Genomic DNA, 18999 nt, shown 5'->3' with positions numbered 1-18999 from the left:
GAACCTCAAGAAAATCTATAATCCGTAACTGAGTAAATGAGTCACATCTAGTCGCACCTCCTTTTAAGTTTCTAGTTCTTGATTTTTGTTGGAACCATTCCAGTTGTTTCTGTATTGAACTGAAGTAAATATTTAGGGTAAGAAAGGAAACATTCTTCACACTGGTTATTTCAGGTTCTTCTCTGTATGGGAAGACGTCTCAAATGGGCTTTTGTGTTTCCTTTTCAGTTTTCGGTTTTAATCATCCAGCGATGGCTCGTCTTCACAAAACACTATTTCTTGTACCTGTTCCTGCCCTGATTCCTGAATCTTAGTTTTTGTTTGTTTGTGTTTTGTTTTTACCAGTATTTGAGTGGTTTCTTAGCTACATAATACTTTGAAGTAAGTTTCTGGCAGGAGCTGTGTTATTCCATCTTTGAGGAAAACTTAATGATAGAAACAATAATAAATACAACAATAATCAGCCAACATTTGGGCTTAGCATACCCATAAGCACATTACATTGTTTTAATTCTTTCAACAACCCTATGAGAATACATAGTTGTCCTCTTTATCTTACATACAAGAAAATTGAAGCTAAGAGATTTTAAATTACTATTCCAAGATTATACAGCTAGTAAATAATGGAGGCAGGATTTGATGTGAGTAGTCATACTTCAGAGCTACACTCCTAACCTTTACTCTTTACTGTCTGTTTTCTCATAGTACATTTGTTTCTCTGATGATATACCCCTGAGAGCTGATAGAATTATCCTTCATTTTAATCCTCTTAGGTCCCCTCCAATAAGTTAAGATTAACTTCCTCACCTGCCAGTTAGTGTTATTCATTTCTTCTTGCATTCATTTAATAAAGATTAAGTACCCACTGCTTACTAGGTACTAAGTAGGTATTAGGAGTATAAATACAAATAAATCCCTCAAGGTACTTGCATTCTAGTTTAAGAAAACTGAAATGTAAACTGATTGATGTACTACAGTGTTATGATATATTTTTATAAAAGCCCAAAGTCACAGGGTGGGCACTAAGAAAGATATATGGATGGAACAAGGGCCTAACCCTAGTTTTCTCACAACTCATGACGAACAGTGGTAGAATAGGTGATATTTTCTTTATAAAAATAAGTGATATTTCTTCAGAGAAATAAGCTTATTTTTTGGTAATTGGAAACCATTGGATTCCTAAAATGTATAAGTAGCATATTTAATTTGTATTCTTAGTTTCATTTTGTTATGTAGTTTTTGTACGATCATAGTATATAGTGCTAGGATTGAAATCTTTCCTACCTCTGTTCTGTCCCTTGGGACAGATTCCATGTTGAAACTCATGAACATATTTTTTTTTTCCCCACACTTGAGTATGGATCTGTTATTAATATACAGCGTTTAAGAAAGAGGTACTTCTTTGTTTAAAGTCCAGACTCATTCTAGGTCTGTTCTGATTTATATGTTTGTAATTAGTTTTCTTTTTTCAGTAGCAAAACTTTAAATACATCAACTGCTTTATGAAATATTTGTTTCTTAGGAAGCAGTTTACGTGTCTCTATTAAATGCTTTATTTTAGCGTTCTTGATTGAAAAAAAAATGTGAAGCACATCTACTTTATTATTTAGCTCCTCTTTTGGTTGTGAGAATATAGAATATAAATACATCTTAAGTCTCTATTTGAAGGAAAGGAACTAGTCTGTATGTAAAAGTGTATTTTGTCATTCACAATACTAGTAAACTAAGGGAATGTGAACCTTGGTATTTTTATAAGATGTTGCATCTGAATTACAGTGGTTTTCCCTCAAGTAATTAAAATTATGTATCTTGGGGCGCCTGGGTGGTGCAGTCGGTTAAGCGTCCGACTTCAGCCAGGTCACGATCTCGCAGTCCAGGAGTTCGAGCCCCGCGTCAGGCTCTGGGCTGATGGCTCAGAGCCTGGAGCCTGTTTCCGATTCTGTGTCTCCCTCTCTCTCTGCCCCTCCCCCGTTCATGCTCTGTCTCTCTCTGTCCCAAAAATAAATAAACGTTGAAAAAAAAAATTAAAAAAAAAAAAAATAAAATTATGTATCTTTTAGAAACCTCATTATTTCAAATGTCAAGTTTGTGGGGGTGGGTGGAATGAACTTAGGTGGCCGGGTTTTGCTCTGTTTTATTCAAGACCTTTGACTGCATTTGTTTCATCTATGAATACTACTTATTAATACTAATAATTTCTATCATCTTACTATTTCGGTTTATGAACTTGTTCATCATCAGAGTTTTTGTTTATATACAGCATATAACCAGTAATTTCCAAATTTCTCTCTGTATGCTTGGAAAGAGTATTTTGCCACTTCTGATAGTTGTGACATTTTAAGCTTTTGCTTATTTTTCTAAGCTTATGTGCTACTTAGAGAAAGAAAGCAATCTTAATATTAGAGTCCGTAAAGAATGGTATTCACTCAAAGTACTTTTACTTTGTTTTGCCAGATGTGCCTCTTCATTTTCACTTTGAAACATTGCTAAAAAAGACTGAAATAAAAGGAGATCTTGCTGAAAATAAATTAGTAGGAGACTGTGTCATATCTCCATCACCTGGTATGTCATTTACAAATCTTGTACTTTATATATGTTTTACATCTTTCCGATACTCACTGTTTTTGCTTTCTAAGGAAATAAAATTTAACAGAAGAACAAATCTAAATCCTTAATTTTTAATATTCACTTTTTACAAATTACCACACACACACAAATAGAAAATACATAGCAGTGATCTTAAGAAGAAATGTGATACTGAATGAAAATTATGAAATGTTATTAGTAAATATAAAAGGAAATCTAAATACACTTAGAGAAACAGCATTCCTAGACAAGATTAATAAGGATATCAGTTCTTCCTATTGGTTTATAACTTGAAGTTCTAATAGATTTGGTTATTTTAACAAAATAATTGGAAAGCCCACTGGGAAGAATAAATGGGGAGATACAAAGTAACTGCTGGAAGAAGTATTCAGAGAATCCATCTTAACCACATATGGAAACATGACAAAAATATGTAATAATTATTAGCATAGATTTTGCATACAATTAGGAAAGTAAATCCATGAAGCAGACTATATAGCTTATACTTTATAATGTAAGGGAAGAATTGTAAATTCATGAGAATGTGGAGAACTATTCAGTAAACAATATTTTTAGTATTGTTAGTCTTTTGGGGGAAATTTTGTTTACATACTTATTTCATACCATGTATCAGAATAAATTCTAGTTGGTTTCAAGAACTTGAAATAAAACACTAAAATTACAAAATAAAACTTGAAGAATTAAAATGAAATTGTTTTCAGTATTATGAATGGGGGCAGGGACATTGCCTATGCTTGGAAACAAGAAGAGAAATATCAACATATTTTGACCATCTACAAGGCTGAAATCTTTCTAATATCAGAAAATTCATACAAACTGAGATAAATTCTTTCTAGATGAAATAATCATCTACCTCAAAAACTCAAGAATCAACTGAATGCCTGTTAAAATTGGGAGTCTGAAAAAGTATAGGAATTTAAAATATATTTATAGAAATCAGCAGCTTTTATAAATACCAATAATAACCATTTACAATATGTAAAGGAATTTTTGAGATATTGACAATGAAAATATAAACTATCTAGGATTAATTAAATTTGTAAGGGTCTACACGAAAGAAAACTTCCAGAGTTTTATTGAGGAATGCAAGATGATGTGCCTAAATAGAAATACCCTGTTCCTGTCAGAAGACAGTATTTTAACATGTAAAGTGAGTAACATTATTGTTTTTCTCCTTGACTAATTTTCTCAAAGTCACATTTGGGTAAGTGATAGGGCCAGGATTCAAATCCAAACAATCAGGCTCAAAGAATTCATGTTTTAAACAACTAAGTTTCCTTTGTAATCAGTGGATTAAACAATGATTTTGGGGGAACAATTGAGATCTCTACCACATACAGCACATTAAAATAAATTTAAGATGGGTGAACATTAAATACATTCCAGATGGATTAAAGAGTTAAATGTTAAAAATGATGTCTTAAAAGAATTATAAGAAAAACTAGATGTATTTAATGATGATGATAATGAAAATGATAATCATAAGTAACATATACTGAGTGCTTATGTGCAGACACCGTGCTAAACATTTACTATCTTCTGATTACATTAAGACATTTAAACATTATAATCATCAATTCTGGCAAGACTGTGTGTAGTAAAAACAGGACCCTCAAATATTTTAGGTAGCATTAAGAATACAAACCTTTTGGAAAGTATTGGGAAATGAATGACAACGCCCTTAAACTACCTATTTTTTAAAATAAACTCATCGAAGAAAAACACTGTTTACTTGTTCACTTGCTTACAATTAATGTTTACTAAACTGCTAACTCTGTTTTCTGACCCAATACATCCATTTCTAATAACCTAGTATAATGCTAAATACAAATATATTCATTTATATTTACAAATATATTCATTTTAAACACTATTTGTGTTAATGGGAAATTGGAAACAGAGCATAATTGAGATGTGATTAACCAACACAGTGGGACATACAGCTTTTAAAAATATCTTAAAAGTTCATGTAAGGATGGAAACATTAAAGAATGTTAAGTGATAGAAAAGGACAAAAAAGTTTTACTTCTGTGTATGGTCTGATTATAACCATATAAAAATGTTCATTCTTCTTTCAACCAAATGTAACGTGGGCCTTTTGGGGATCCTGATTTGAACAAGTCACCTGTACGAGCACACAAAATTTTTGAGATAATAAAAATTTGAAATTTGAACATGCAGGCTGTTGAGTATTAGTGAATTAATTTTGTTAGATGTAGTAATGCATGTGGTTCCATAAACACACATGCACTTTTTATCTGTTTGTTAGAAATTCAAGCTCACACATACGTCGATGACAAGATAGAAGATAGGCAGTCCAGGATTTGCTTTAAAATAGGCCAGCAAAAAAAAGTTGGTGGGGAAAAAGATGAAACAAGACTGGTCACCAGTTTGTAATCATTGGTTATGAATATAGGCACAGGGGAGTTCATTCTTCTCTTCCTCATTTGTGTTTGTTGAAATTTTTCCATGGTAAAAAGTTAAAAAAAATAAGTGGAAAGCACTAAGGACAAGCAGCAGTTGCCTATGCTTAGGGGAGAAAAATCTAAAGAAATGCAGGAAAATATAGGTTATGTGCAGGTAATTTTTCATGGTATAATTCTACTACTTGAAATTTTTCCTTAGACTGATCTTTAAAAAAGAAAATATGTATGCATGAAGATGATCATTTTAAGAATGACCATAATAGAAATATCATGATTAATGACAACCAGCTCTAATAGCTAGGGAATAGTTAAGTGATATTATCTCTAATTAGAAGAGTGTTAGGCAACCATCTGAAAAAATAATTTGTGAATTATCAAATTTGAAAAATAAGTTAAACTACATTTGAAATGTGAATATGAAATGTATGCACATGTATAACTGAAAGGGAATATGCAAAACTGAAATTATATGCTGTTAGATAAGTGAGATTAGGTGATTATATTTTTTCTAATGTTGTTCTGTTTATCTATTTGACTTAAAAAGATAGGGCAGTGTAAATGTGTTAGTCACAGAATTAATGGTAACATACCAGTAATGCAATGCCATGCTAGTTAGGTGGAATTAAGAGCTAGGAATGGAAGACATTTGAGATGAGTGCTGCTGTATTATTAGGCAAATCATCTGAGTATGTAGTCTTCTGTATCTCGATCTCTCCTCCCTTATTTTCTTCCCCTACCACTCCAAACCCAAATAATTAAGGGTTAATTAGGTTTCATCGTATATAAGCATGTCTGGAATAGTCGCTTGTTATTTTTTCTTTTATTGTTAAGTGATTTCTGTAGAATTAAGTAAAACTAGAGTTCAACATTTATTGATCATATACTCTGTGCCAGGCAGACTAAGTGCTAAAGAATCAAAGGTGAATCACAGGGAATCAAAGAAATTATAATGTAATAGGGGGAAGCAGACACGCAAATAACTATTAAAATGATGTGAGCACAGATATGACAAAAACATTCTAAAAAGGAGAGAGAGTGTAGAACTCTCTGCCTGGAGGAAGGCAGAGTGATGGGGAAAGGGCAAGAGGAACTCCAGAAAGATGGTGATGCCAGGTGTAGCTTTAAATACTCAATTAGAATTTAAAGGAAGAAGAGCAAAGTGTTCCAAATCATTGTTTCTCAAACTTTTATGTGCAAATTACTTGGGCGATATTGTTAGAATGCAGATTCTGGTTCAGTTAATCCTGGAATGAAGTCTGATTCTGGATTTCTAACAAGGTCCCAGGTGATTCAAACGCTTGGACCCATATTGGTTTTAAAATGGAAACAAACATGTGATTTGTCACAGAACCATAAGACAGGGTGATGTGTTTAAGTATATACAGAATGCCTGGTATTCTTATAGGGTAAACCGTGTGAAGGTAAGTAGATGGATGTTTGCGAGCTTTGCCACAGAGCTTGTATTTATCCTCTGTCATCCAGAATTGGCAATTAAGAAAGCACAACTGACTTCAAGTAACAAGTAGGGAAAAGACAAATTGTAGTGGTTTGAAGACTGAATGATTAGTAGCTAATCATGAGGAAATACCAGGCAAAGCCAATTAAGGGCCTGTATTCATCAAAACATGCAGTCATGGAAGACAACAGTGAACAGTTTCAGATGTAAGAAAACTTTAGAGATATGACAAATGCAGAGTGAACAGAGTTTTCTATAAATAACATTATAGGAATAATTGGTGAAATTCTATGAAGTCCATAGTTAGCTAATAGTATTAATTTCATTTTGATGGTTGTGTGGCCATGTAAGAGAATGCCCTTGTTTTTGAAAAATACGTATTGACATAGAGGTACATCATGTCAACAACTTAATTTCATTGGAGTTCAGAAGGATAAAGCAAATGTAACATTTGCAGAATCTGAGTAAAGGGTATATGGGACTTCTTTTTACTATTCCAAGTCTGAAATTGTCAAAATGAAGTTTATTTTTTTAGTGGACAGATGAGAGGAACAGTAGCGTTGAAACCCACACAAGCCAAAAACCTAGGGCTCAGGTTTCTTCACCTACATGTCCTCATATCTAAGCCCATTGTCCTTTTGATCTTAATCATTTCAAATATGCTCCTCTGTCTTCATTTCTACCACTTTCAGAGTCCAGTGTAATGATCCCTTATCTATACTGCTGAAATAGCCTAATCAATTCTTCCTTCTCTCCAATCCCTGTAGCTTGTGATCTTTTCAAGATGCAAAGCTACTTATATCACACCTGCTCCCCACCACTATAACTTAAAATGATTTGAAAGGAAGTATTACTGAGGGACCCCTAAAGCTCTACCCACACAGGATGGCTCCTACCTGTTCATGGTTCTTTTTCACTATCCTCCTTACTCTATACTACCTAGCTGCTGTTCTGTTGCCAAATTTATCTGGCTTCCTGTTGGGCCTCTCTATACATACCATTCTCTTCCCCTTGACATCAGTTATTTCTATTCATATTTGAAATCTACCACTTTACCTGGGGTACTTTTCCTAGAGCTCTCTTACATACTCCCATTAACTTCTCTAAATAGCACTTCTCTTTTCTGTTACACATTGGTTGCAATTATTTGAGATAATGCCTGTAAAGCCCATTAGGGGCAGGGATCATGACTCTGCTTACCAGTGTCCCTAGGGTACTTGGTATTGTAATTAAGTCTTTATAGTTAATGAATAAATGAAAGGGAAGGCAGGAGACAGGAGAGATATGGGGTCAAAGTGTGTTTTAGGATAGAATCTAGGAGAGGATTTTGGAGAGCAAGCACTGAAAGGCTGAGAGGGTTATAAATAGACGAAGAGAATGTATAGTTTTTCAATTGTCATATTACCTACTGTTTCAAGAGTCCATTGCAACCTCACAAGACAATAAGGGAAAGTAAGTGTAAAAAAATGATTAAAATTCAATAAAAAGTATCACCTTAGGGAAGGTTAAAGTTTCTTAAAAAAGTTTGACTTGCTTTTAGAAAAAAAGGAAGGTGATGAATTGCTTTTAGAAAAGAAGAGTGAATTGACTGGAATTTGTTTGAAAATACTCCAAAAATGTTTCCATTAAAACAAGAGACGGCATTATTGGAATACCTACCTGCCCATGCCAGGCACATACAATTTTAAAACCTCACAATTCTAGTTACCCTTTCTAGAAATGAGTTTAGAATTATGCCTGCCATCTTGTTTTGTTTTCTTTGTGACATCTTTCTCTGAAGTCTTTGGGTGGTAAGAAATCTTGGGGCCATCTTAGAATTCTGCCATTTTCCCTGAGCTTTTTAAGGTCACTTTCTGTTTTCAGGCAGGTAGTTTTGCCTGGTCAATTTGATCATTTCTTTGCAGTAATCTCATCCCTTTTCTGGTAAGTTTTAGGGTATCTTCATTGTGATGTGCTGTAAGATTAGAATTTTTTCCCCCTCCACTTGTCTTGACAGCCAACTGAGTTCTTGAAATCTTAGGGTTAATATCACTGTGGAAAAACTTTGGCCCATTTCTTCAACATTGGCTACCATTCATTCTGTTACCCTGTTTTGGTTTGTCCCCTCTCCCCACCCCCAATATTTTCTATCACTCTATTCCTTTGAGTTGTACAGTTCTCAGTCAACCTAGATTTTGATGTTTAGCCCGTGTCCACTGTATCATTCAGTCCAATTAGTGATGGTTGTTTTTAAATTTGAACAATCACATTTTCCATTTCTGAGGGCTCTCTAGTGGGGACTTTTGCCTGTTTCTTCTGGCAATGTTAGTTGTTTCAGTCTTGTTAACTGTATTCTGTGCATCCATTCACTATTACTTGAGATGGTTCATTTCTACATCTTCTTTGACTTTTACGGTGTTGGTATTCAGATTTTTGGAGTCTTGTGTTCTCACCTTTACAGTTCATATTCACTATTAAGACTGTTCTGCCACTGCTATTTATGGGATCCTTTCCCTGGATGGGTAGAAGTTGCAGTATATACTGTTTTCAGGAGCAGTTAAGGTCAGGCAGGACATAGTTCAAAGTGAGGCACTTAGTATTGCTTTCTCATCCATTTCTCTGCTCGGCTTGGATTTTGTTATCTATTAAGACAGATAATCTCAAGGAGTGTGGCTGAGAAGTTGGCTTGTGTAGTTATCCTTTCAGTTAACTGTCCATCTAAGTAATTATCCTCCACTTTCATTTCCTCCAGGTCTAGAGCACCTTTGATGGTCATAGTTTTGTGGCAGCACTTTCTCATGTGCTTTTACCTTGATTGCTCTCCAAATTCCATGTGGTATTAGTCTTTCAGAGATTCCTCACAAATTCTGCTTTACTCACAAGTTCCCTTTTATTGCTTGCTAATGTGTATATATATATGTGTGTATATGTGCACATCTGTGTGTCTATGTATAAAACTTTTGTCTGTTACTTTTAGGGTGCTTTGTCATCTTGTAATCAGAGTCTGGTTACTGTTGGTAGACCACACTTTGTTTTTCAGTGTTGGTGAGAATTTGGCACTTAGGCCTACATTTCTTTTTCCATTCCTTTCCACATCTCCAACACCTTCAAAAAAAGCCAATTTGGTTATTAATCCAGTACTGGAAATATGGGTTTCAGATAGATAATAACGATCATGAAGAAACTAACATTTATTAAATACTTCGGGTAGGTATCCTCCTAATGACCATTACAGGGATTAACTCATTTAATCCTCATAATCCCATGATAGGTGCACTTATCCCTATTTTACAGATAAGGCAACTGAGGCATAGAGACATCAAGTGACCCTAAAAGTTTTAGAAAATACATTGCTTTTAAAATTGAAAGAACAGTGCTAGGTACCGTCAGTTTGATGAAATCTGGTTCTTGCCCTCAAGAGGTCCCAGTCTCTTATAATTCTGTAGGATTTTACTTGATCCTGAATTATTTTCACACTGAAGGGTGAGCAGGGGCTAACTTAAGGATTCATATCATCCTCAGGCAACATTTACAGATGTGAACCAACCTCCTCTATAAAATTTTGCAATTTAGAAGGCTTCGAGAACAGGTCACCTTTTCATCCCCTTCAAATAATGGAGCAACTATAGGAAATTGGATGCTTATGGAAGAGGTTTTTAAGGAATCTTATTATGTGTATTTTCAGTGTAGGATCATTCCATTTTGGTATAGAAGTATTTCATATGTTATTCTGAACTGGTAAATTAATGTTCTGCAATGTTATAAGAAATTAACACGTTCATTATCTGTGTCAAGGGAAAGAAACTTCACATTTCCTTTCTATTTGTTTTAGTACATAATACTTCTCTGAATCAATGGAGAAATGGATATTCTCCTACATGCAAGCCTCAGATAAGGTCAGAATCTTCTGTACAGCTGTTCCAGGGAAGAAAGAAAAGACACTTGAGTGAAACAGCATTAGGTAGGTTAAAATGAGGATGTGAGCACTAGTACTAAAAACTGAAAGTAAATTCTGATCTTCAAAGAACCTCTGCTTCATGGTAATCCAGAATAATCACTAATTACACAAAATATCCATGGTCCTATAAACATTACGGCATATTCATATAGACAATTCAGAATGATCTGTGGACTGGGCATCCATCCACTAATGGCAATTAAGGATTTCCTTCCTATTTTCCCTGTCCAGAGTTATCTTCTACTGACTATCCTCCGAAACAGAACTTAAGCCTCCAGGGTTGTGTTCTGGACTCCGAGTATGTCAGTACAAAGTCTCCTCACAGAAATGTATTACCATTTCGGGGACTTACTGTGGGGGTGTCAATTCACTGAAGCTTCCTTAGAATTTTGAGAAACTGGCTGAGATTCACCAAAGGTAACTCAACCAAGTAGTTCAATTTCTCTTAGGAACTTATAGTTCCAAAATGGTCAACAGATCTCTTTGAAACTAGAACTCTTCTAATAATACAAGGTGGGATTTTTGTTGTGGGGACTTGGGACTATCAGATTGTTTCCAGAATTGTTGCAAATAATGATTGAAAAATAAAACTTACCGGGAAATATATATGCAAATTATCTATATACTTTTTTGGTTCTTGTTCATTGTTCCAGTGGACAGAACACTATACTCATTAGTCAAGTATTCCCCAGATGTAATATGTCAATATACCCAAAAACTTAGAAATTGCATTCAAGATGTGTTGGACTAATTATACTTGATGAATTTAACACATTTATCACTACTATCTCTAGAAATCCCACCTTAACAGCCCAAGTCACTACCTGATAAGGTAGTGTGGCACAAAATTAAACTCCTGGGCCACATCCAGAGATTCCATTGTGCTTTTTAGTGCCTCAATCTTAGGACAACCAAGAGTCACCTAGCTTCTGAGGAACTTACATATAGAGATCTTTCTCTTTCAACTTACAACAGGGTTGTATCCTGATAAACCCATGGTAAGTTGAAAATATCTTGAGTCAGTAATTATTTAATACACCTAACTTACCAAACACCATAGCTTAGCCTTCAATGTGCTAAAAACACATTAGCCTACAGTTCAGCAAAATCCTCTAACACAAAGTGCTGAATATCTCTTGTAACTTACTGCATACTATAATGAAAGTGAGAAACAGACTGGCTGTATGGGTACAGAATGGTTTTAAGTATATCCATTGTTTATCTTCATGATCACATGGTTGACTAGGAGTTGCAGTTTGTTGCCCAGCCTAAGGGTGTCCTACCACACTGCTATCCCAGAAAAAGGTCAAAATCCAAGGTACGGTTTCTACTGAATGCATGCCACTTTGGGGCTGTCATAAAGTTGAAAAATCCTAAGTAGAACCATTGCTAAATTGAGGACTACCTACATACCAACACACAGGAAAACTTGCATCTCTTAATAAGAACCACTATGAAGTTCAGATTACCTAAGATCTAAAATGTTTCACCTGAATTGATCTAACTTCATAACTTCAAGTTTGGTGGGAATACAGGAATAGAACAGGTAAGAGCCAGACTACAAAGTAAATAGGTAACTCCCGAAAGAGCAAGGTAGCTGGTCTCTTTAACAAATATCATGAAAAACAAACTCTTCTAGATTGTAAGAAACTTAAAAGACAGTAACTAATTTCAATATATGGATCCTGATTTGAAGAAAGTACTAACCATAAAGGACATTTTTTTAACAACTAGAAAAATAGAAGTATGGACTGGGTATTAAATTTTATATTACACAGAATACTTTTTAATATCAGTACTAAAGTAAAATAAACAAGGGCAGAAAATAAGTGAATAAATATATATTCACAATTAGGGAATCAAAACAAATGGAAAAATATTTTCCTATGTAATTAGAAATTAATAATTTAATGTATTAGCAGACAAAGTCTCAGTAGAATGGTCAGAAGATCAAGTTAAGGAAAGGAAATCTCCCAGAAATTAAAAAGTCAGAATGAAAAACACAGAGAAAATTAAGGGGGTAAGTCTTTGGATGTTAACATCCAAATAATAGGCATTATAGAAAACATGAACAGAGTGAAGAGAAGGGAGATTAAAGAAATTAGAGGTACTGGATTAAAAGAAAATGGAAGTAATTGTGACAGAACTGTGGGTAAGATTTTTTTCATTTCCTTAATTTTTTGTTTTTGATACATAAGTTTTAAAATAAAAAGATCAAACAAATAAGGAATGTTACCTAATTAGGAAAGTAATTTTAAGACCTATCACCATGTTTAATGTATGACATTCTCAATGGTTCTTTCCATGGCAGGAGAAAGAACTAGATTTGAAGAATTTGCTTTTCAACGCACAGAACCAGGATCCCATAGCAATTTTACTGCTGTTACTAATGTCAATGGTATATCAAGAACCCAGAATTCATCATCACAAGTAGGTTTTTTGGTATACTGAACCCTAAAATTGCTTGTAGATTTTTAAAACTGGCCAGTAAAAAAACGTATAGAATATTTTGTTAACCTTTAATAGCCTTATTTTACTTGTACATACCGGCCCGGTTTTTGTTGTTTTTGAAAGAAAGGGAGAGAGCGAGCGAGCAAGGTGGGGAGGGGCAAAAGAGGGGAGGACTGAGGATCCGAAGTGGGCTCTGTGCTGACAGCAGGGAACCTGATGCGGGGCTCGTAACTCATGAATCATGACATCATGACCTGAGCTGAATTCAGATGCCTAACTGAGCCACCCTGGCGCCCCTAAAATGATCTTCTTAGGAAGCAATAAACTGTATTTAACTTTTTTACTAGTGAGCTAATTGCTCAGTAATCCTTGATTATAGTTTTTTGGTTTTTCCTGTGAGAAACTATCATAACCATCCCTACTCCTTACCAGGAAGCTAAATTTAGTCTTGCTAATAAGAATCCAGCACTTGTGTTGTTCTTACTGTTTTGTCACCTGGTCAGAGTAGGGGTTAAAAGGTGAAAGGGTTTAGAAGAAACTGTAAAGCTCAGGGACCAGGAACACACAAATGAAGATTATAAAAAATGATCTTTACTAAATGGTACACCAAATATTTCATATTCTTTCCTAATAAGTGTGCTTGTTAAATGATCATTTCCTTGACATTTGGGTGCTTTATGGTAACCTCTAGTAAGAGTTTGACATTTTAAGGTATTCCTATTTTTTATGGTCTTAAAAATAGGCTTGTATGTGTACACAAATGTACACTTCACACCTGCCAAAGGGATTGTGTTGTTTTACAAAGGAGAGGTGTGCTTGTTTTAACATTTTATAGTCCACTCTATCACAACGTATTTATAAAACATGTATGCAGTACACCTCTTCTAGCCCTCATGAAAGGAGGGCATCATCACAGGTAACGAGATACTGTTGTTGAGTTGCTGTCCTCCTACCTTGCAGAATACTGCACGACGGAGATTGAGAAGCGAGAGCTCTTATGACATAGATAATATCGTGATTCCCATGTCATTAGTTGCCCCAGCTAAGTTGGAGAAACTCCAATATAAGGAAATACTTACTCCAAGGTATGTATACTTACATCTTTTTATTTTCTCTTCCTTCTTGAGTAAACTTAAATTTTCAAAGTGAAGTTAAAATTTTAATTAATGAAAGGAAGATGTTCCTCTCTCCTGTCTTCTACTTAGAGAACCATGGAGGGAGAACGGTGAAAGAAACCTTTACATTACTCATGCTGAAAAAAAGTGCCATATATTATCACCCTGCCTCTCAGTTTTTATTAAGAATTGCGAATTCCTAAGACTTAACTTACTCTAACGCTCTTAAAGTCTTTTTTTCAATGTTTAGTTACCTTTTATGTATATATGGCACTAAAGGCTATTTAGGGATGTAAATAAGCTGAGTAATAAATAACCCTTGCTCTTTAACATGCAGTTCTGTAAATGACTGCAAAAAGGGTTCAAAGAAAGCAACTACCTTTGCAAGGGGTATTCACTGCAAGACAATAACACCTATGACCACAAAAATAAGATTCTGATGTATTGCCAAGTCAGCAATACATACATGATATTAGTGGGGCATCACGAAGGAGGGAAAAAGAAGAAAGTTTATTCACACAGGGAAACCACAACAAAGGCACACAGGTAAGTGTGCAAGCCTAAGCTAGAGACCAAGTTTTTGTATAGGGTGATGAAGTTATGGCTACAAAAGAAATTAGAACCGGATTATGGAGGTCCCCGAATGCCATACACAGATCTGCTTCCTAGTGGCAGTGAAGTTAGTCAAAGTCTTGCTTTGTTTTGTTTTTTAGCAATGATGAAAGCAGTTTCTTCAGAATGTGAATCTGGCACCAGAAAGTAGACAGAAGAGGGTGGAAACAGACATAAGCTCAGTGACAACTACAGTAATTCCTACCCCTCTCTATATTAGCTGATTTCGAATTCTCTTATTCCTAATTGCTTTGAGGTATTAAGAACTCTTAATATTCTAGGAGGTATTATGAGAAATCCCACAGAGAACTTGTTGAGACATTCTGCAGAAGCAGAGTACCATTTGTAGTTATGATGTTCTGCAGCAACGATGTTTTTTCAATTGACATTGGTAGGCTGCACCTGGCTGGCTGGGTTGGTTGTTTAAATAGAGGAATTCTGTGATCCAGTGGTTAAACTCAAGAGGCCATGCCGGGTGTCTTCACACAAAGAAATTGCCAAATGCTCAAGTGAGGGATTTTTTGTTTTTGTTTTTGTTTTTTCTTCCTGCCACTGTATCACCATCTATTGACTTAATTCAAAATTAGTATATTCTTAGGTATAAAATGCAGCTATACAGAAGAGACAGTTATTCACTGTAAGGCCAAAAGTCTCATCTTCTTTTCATAATACAAATTTTTCTCTTTAAAAAAATAAAGTATGAAAATACAACCATTTGAATTGTGCAAGTCCCAAGGAAAGAAAACACTACTGCATTAGCTGTGCTTAGAGAATACAATTGCTACACTTAGATTAACATAAGCTGAAACTGGTTTGTATCTTCAACAGCTGGAGAATGGCTGTTCTTCAGCCTCTGGATGAATATAACGTAGGTGAAGAGGTAAGTTGCCTTTCAGTTACAGATAACTGCACTGTATACATTACGAAGCCTGCTTAATCTGGGACTTGAGGAACTCAAGGGAAATATAAGCCCTTTAGCATACATTGACTTGTTTTTCACTTAGGAAAAGAAAGTTCATTAAGGATATTAACTTCATTAGGAAAATGTTTTTGTGCAAATTTAGATTTGCAAAGACAGTAACATATAAAGAAAAACATGTCAGTTGCTTACATGAACTGTTGAAACACTGAATTTATGTTAATATCTATATTTATTTCCAGTTATTAGTCCTGTTTTTCTGTTTAAGGAGATGTGGTCTTAATATTCAACCCTACAATGCCATATTCAAAACCTTGGGAACAGGTTGCTTTTGAATTTGGAAAACTTTGGACTTAAGAAAGAAGACATATGTGGAGTCTAGCATAGTTCTCATAATCAAATATTAATGTTTCTGTAGGGAAATATTTATAGAAATTGGAATAACCTCATCATTCCAGAACGGGCTATGTCACCAAATGAATTATGAGCACGTGTTTTTTCAGATTTTTAGAACTGAAGGAAAGGGACTGTAAGCCTGTATGGGTAAAGCTTCTATTAAGACAAGCATAATTTCAGGGAAAAATGTGTAACCAAATCAATTTGAAAGTGATGATCTGTAGAAGCTGTATTATGTAAGACATTTTGTCTCTATCATAATCTTTCTAGGCCCACTGACTGTTCTTCAGCTACCAAATCAACTTTTCAATGCACTCTTCCCTAGTTCAGAATGATTCTGGCCAGGAAACCCAAATTCTTAAACCACTACCACCAGAGTCTTAGAACCTCTGATAACTCATTAAATTAATTTTCTTTTTTTTCAGTTTTACTTTTCTTTGATATTAACATGTTAAGAGAACAGTGTATTCCATAAAGGGCAATCAAATACAAACCTTTGAATGAATTAAGCATTAAGAATTTTTTATACAAAGCACTGTGAACCTATCTGTAATCTAGGTTAAGTCTTCCAATATGACCCAGAAGTAAAAAAGTTTAAAAAAAAAAAAAAAAAGTTCACTCCCTCTATTTTCGAATTTGAAGTTCAATTTTAGAGTTTTCTTCCTATATTCTCTTGATGAGAAATTGTTCTATTTCAAAATGTTTCTGATAAAAGAAAAACTTTCTTTCTAATTCCAGGTAGAAGATCTTTCTGATGAAGTCTTCTCCCTAAGACACAAAAAATATGAAGAGAGAGAGCAAGCCAGATGGTCACTATGGGAACAAAGCAAGTGGCACAGAAGAAACAGCAGGCAGGTGTTATCAATTTAAAAGCCAAAACCATGAAATCCATGTAGAATTAACAAAATTCTGCATGAATATTGAGGAAGACCACTAGAAAGGAAAAAGTATATACTGTATAACATCAGTTATTTGTGCACAGGAGGGAAACATTGCATTTACTGAGCTTACATTCAAAATATATTTTGGCTGGGGCTCCTGGATGGCTCAGTCAGTTAATCGTCCAGCTCTTTTAATTTTGGCTCAAGTCATGATCTCACAGGTTTGTGAGATTGAGCTCCGCGTTGGGCTCCACACTGATAGCGCAAAGCCTCCTTGGGATTCTGTCTCCCTCCCCCACTCGTGCTGTCAAAATAAATATATATATACATTTTGGCTAATTACAGAGTAATGAAATGAGTTTTTGTATTTTCCTCCACTCTTATTTCTCATGCTTACTGTCAGCCTGAGGAACAGATTTAACTCAGCAAATAATGTGAAAATTCTCCCTAAAGTAGATCATCTCATTGTACTGTAATAGCAGACCTTACACTAGGGATTAGAATCTTGGTGATCGATTTTAACATACCCACTTAAAAAATACATTATTTTTTTTTTAAAAATGTTCTCAAAAAACCTGTCCAGTCTAAGAAGCAGATGGTCTAGGGCACCTGGGTGGCTCAATCGGTTAAGTGACTGACTGCAGCTCAGGTCATGATCTCAAGGTTCATGGGTTCCAGCCCTGCAACGGGCTCTGTGCTGACAGCTCAAAGCCTGGAGCCTGCTTTGGATTCCATGTCTCCCTTTCTCTCTGCCCTTCCCCTGCTCGTATTCTGCCTCTCTCTCCCAAAATAAGTAAACATTTAAAAAATTAAAAGACAAAAAGCACCTGGTCTAAAATACTTTGAATATGACTTTTGGGGAGGGAGGATTAAATCCTGAGAACGTAATTAGTAATTATATATTTGAGAAAGTCCATGGTATTTTATATTTACATTTCACTGTGTTTTAATATAGCCGAAACTCAGAAAGGAAGATCATGAAGTCTGGGTAGTCACTAAATTTAGTGTGGGGGCACCTCTCATTTACTTAGTACAGTTGACCCTCAAACACAGGTTTGAACTTTGTGGTTTGAACTATGTGGGCCCACTTACACACAGATTTTTAATAGTACAGTACTATAAATGTATTTTCTCTTCCTTACGATTTTAACAAATTTCATTTTTCTAGCTTACTTTACTGTAAGAATACAGTATATAATACATATACAAAATGTGTGAATTGACTGGTTTATATTACTGGTAAGGTTTCCTGGTCAACAGTCAGCTATTAATAGTTAAGTTTTGAGGGAGTCAAAAGTTATATGTGAATTTTTGAATGCACAAAGTGGTTGGTGCTCCCAACTCCTGTGTTCATCAAGGGTCAGCTGTACTTTTATTTAAGTAATCGCTACACCCAATGTGGGGCTCGAACTCACAACCCCGAGATCAAGAGTTACATGCTCTACTAAGCCAGCCAGGCGCCCCTCAACTGTATTTTGAAAACACATCTCTCTTTAGGTCTGAAAATATCCCGATTTCTTGTAGATCCTTATTCCAAGAGTTATCTTAACACACATATAAGACTCAATTGTCTTCTTTCTCCACATTCCAGAGATATAATTTTCTAGAAGTACAGAGGAAAATGTGAATCGAGTCTTACATGGATGACATTATAATAGTCTTAGAATACTCTGGGAACTCTGAAAGACTGTAAGGGTCAAGTAACTGTCCTTTCTTATTTAAAAATAAAACAACAAAAACTCCCTCCTTGAAAACCCGAAACCCACTATTATAATTTGGCAGTTTCATAAAATAGTATTCATAACATACTGTTTAAGTCTTTGAGAAAGCATCAGGAAGATTGACAGATGAATTTTTAGAAATCTTTTGGGCAGAACTGTTTAAAGAAAAGCTACCAAGTTAAATGGACTTAGGGGTCGTTCATAAAACGTTAAGACCTCAAGAAATAGTAATTAAATATTTTCTTGATTTTCTTGCTAGAGCTTACAGTAGAAACGTTGAAGGACAGGACTTGCTCTTGAAAGAATACCCTAACGACCTTGGTGGTGGTCAGCACTGTGCTGCCGAGAGTCCTGCCGAGCCTTCTCCGCAGAGCCAGGATCTGGGCACACGGGGCTCACCTTCCTTAAATCAAAGTCAAGAACTCAAGGTAAGTATGATATACATGACCTGTGACACCTCTTTTTCAATGCCTTTTAC

The 18999-nt window shown here is 35.1% G+C and overlaps 1 protein-coding gene across 7 annotated transcripts in view; it reads left to right on the top strand.

Moving 5' to 3' along the window:
- KANSL1L (KAT8 regulatory NSL complex subunit 1 like) overlaps positions 1–18999 on the top strand; it is a 131643-nt gene that overhangs the window by 109789 nt on the left and 2855 nt on the right. For 4 of the 7 annotated variants that reach the window (XM_030327726.1, XM_030327730.1, XM_030327728.1 and 1 more), the window contains 7 exons: positions 2455–2562; positions 10301–10429; positions 12738–12856; positions 13838–13962; positions 15433–15484; positions 16658–16770; positions 18781–18949. In XM_030327726.1, the coding sequence (XP_030183586.1) occupies positions 2455–2562; positions 10301–10429; positions 12738–12856; positions 13838–13962; positions 15433–15484; positions 16658–16770; positions 18781–18949 (815 nt within the window). Of the gene's footprint in view, positions 1–2454; positions 2563–10300; positions 10430–12737; positions 12857–13837; positions 13963–15432; positions 15485–16657; positions 16771–18780; positions 18950–18999 lie in introns of those variants that run through there. The other 3 variants (XM_030327729.1, XM_030327731.1, XM_030327732.1) reach the window with 2 other exon arrangements.

The sequence above is a fragment of the Lynx canadensis genome, chromosome C1, assembly GCF_007474595.2.
Source record: "Lynx canadensis isolate LIC74 chromosome C1, mLynCan4.pri.v2, whole genome shotgun sequence".
Taxonomy (NCBI): domain Eukaryota; kingdom Metazoa; phylum Chordata; class Mammalia; order Carnivora; family Felidae; genus Lynx; species Lynx canadensis.
The sequence above is the reverse complement of the archived record's forward strand: the minus strand, read 5'-3'. Positions and strand labels throughout refer to the sequence as shown.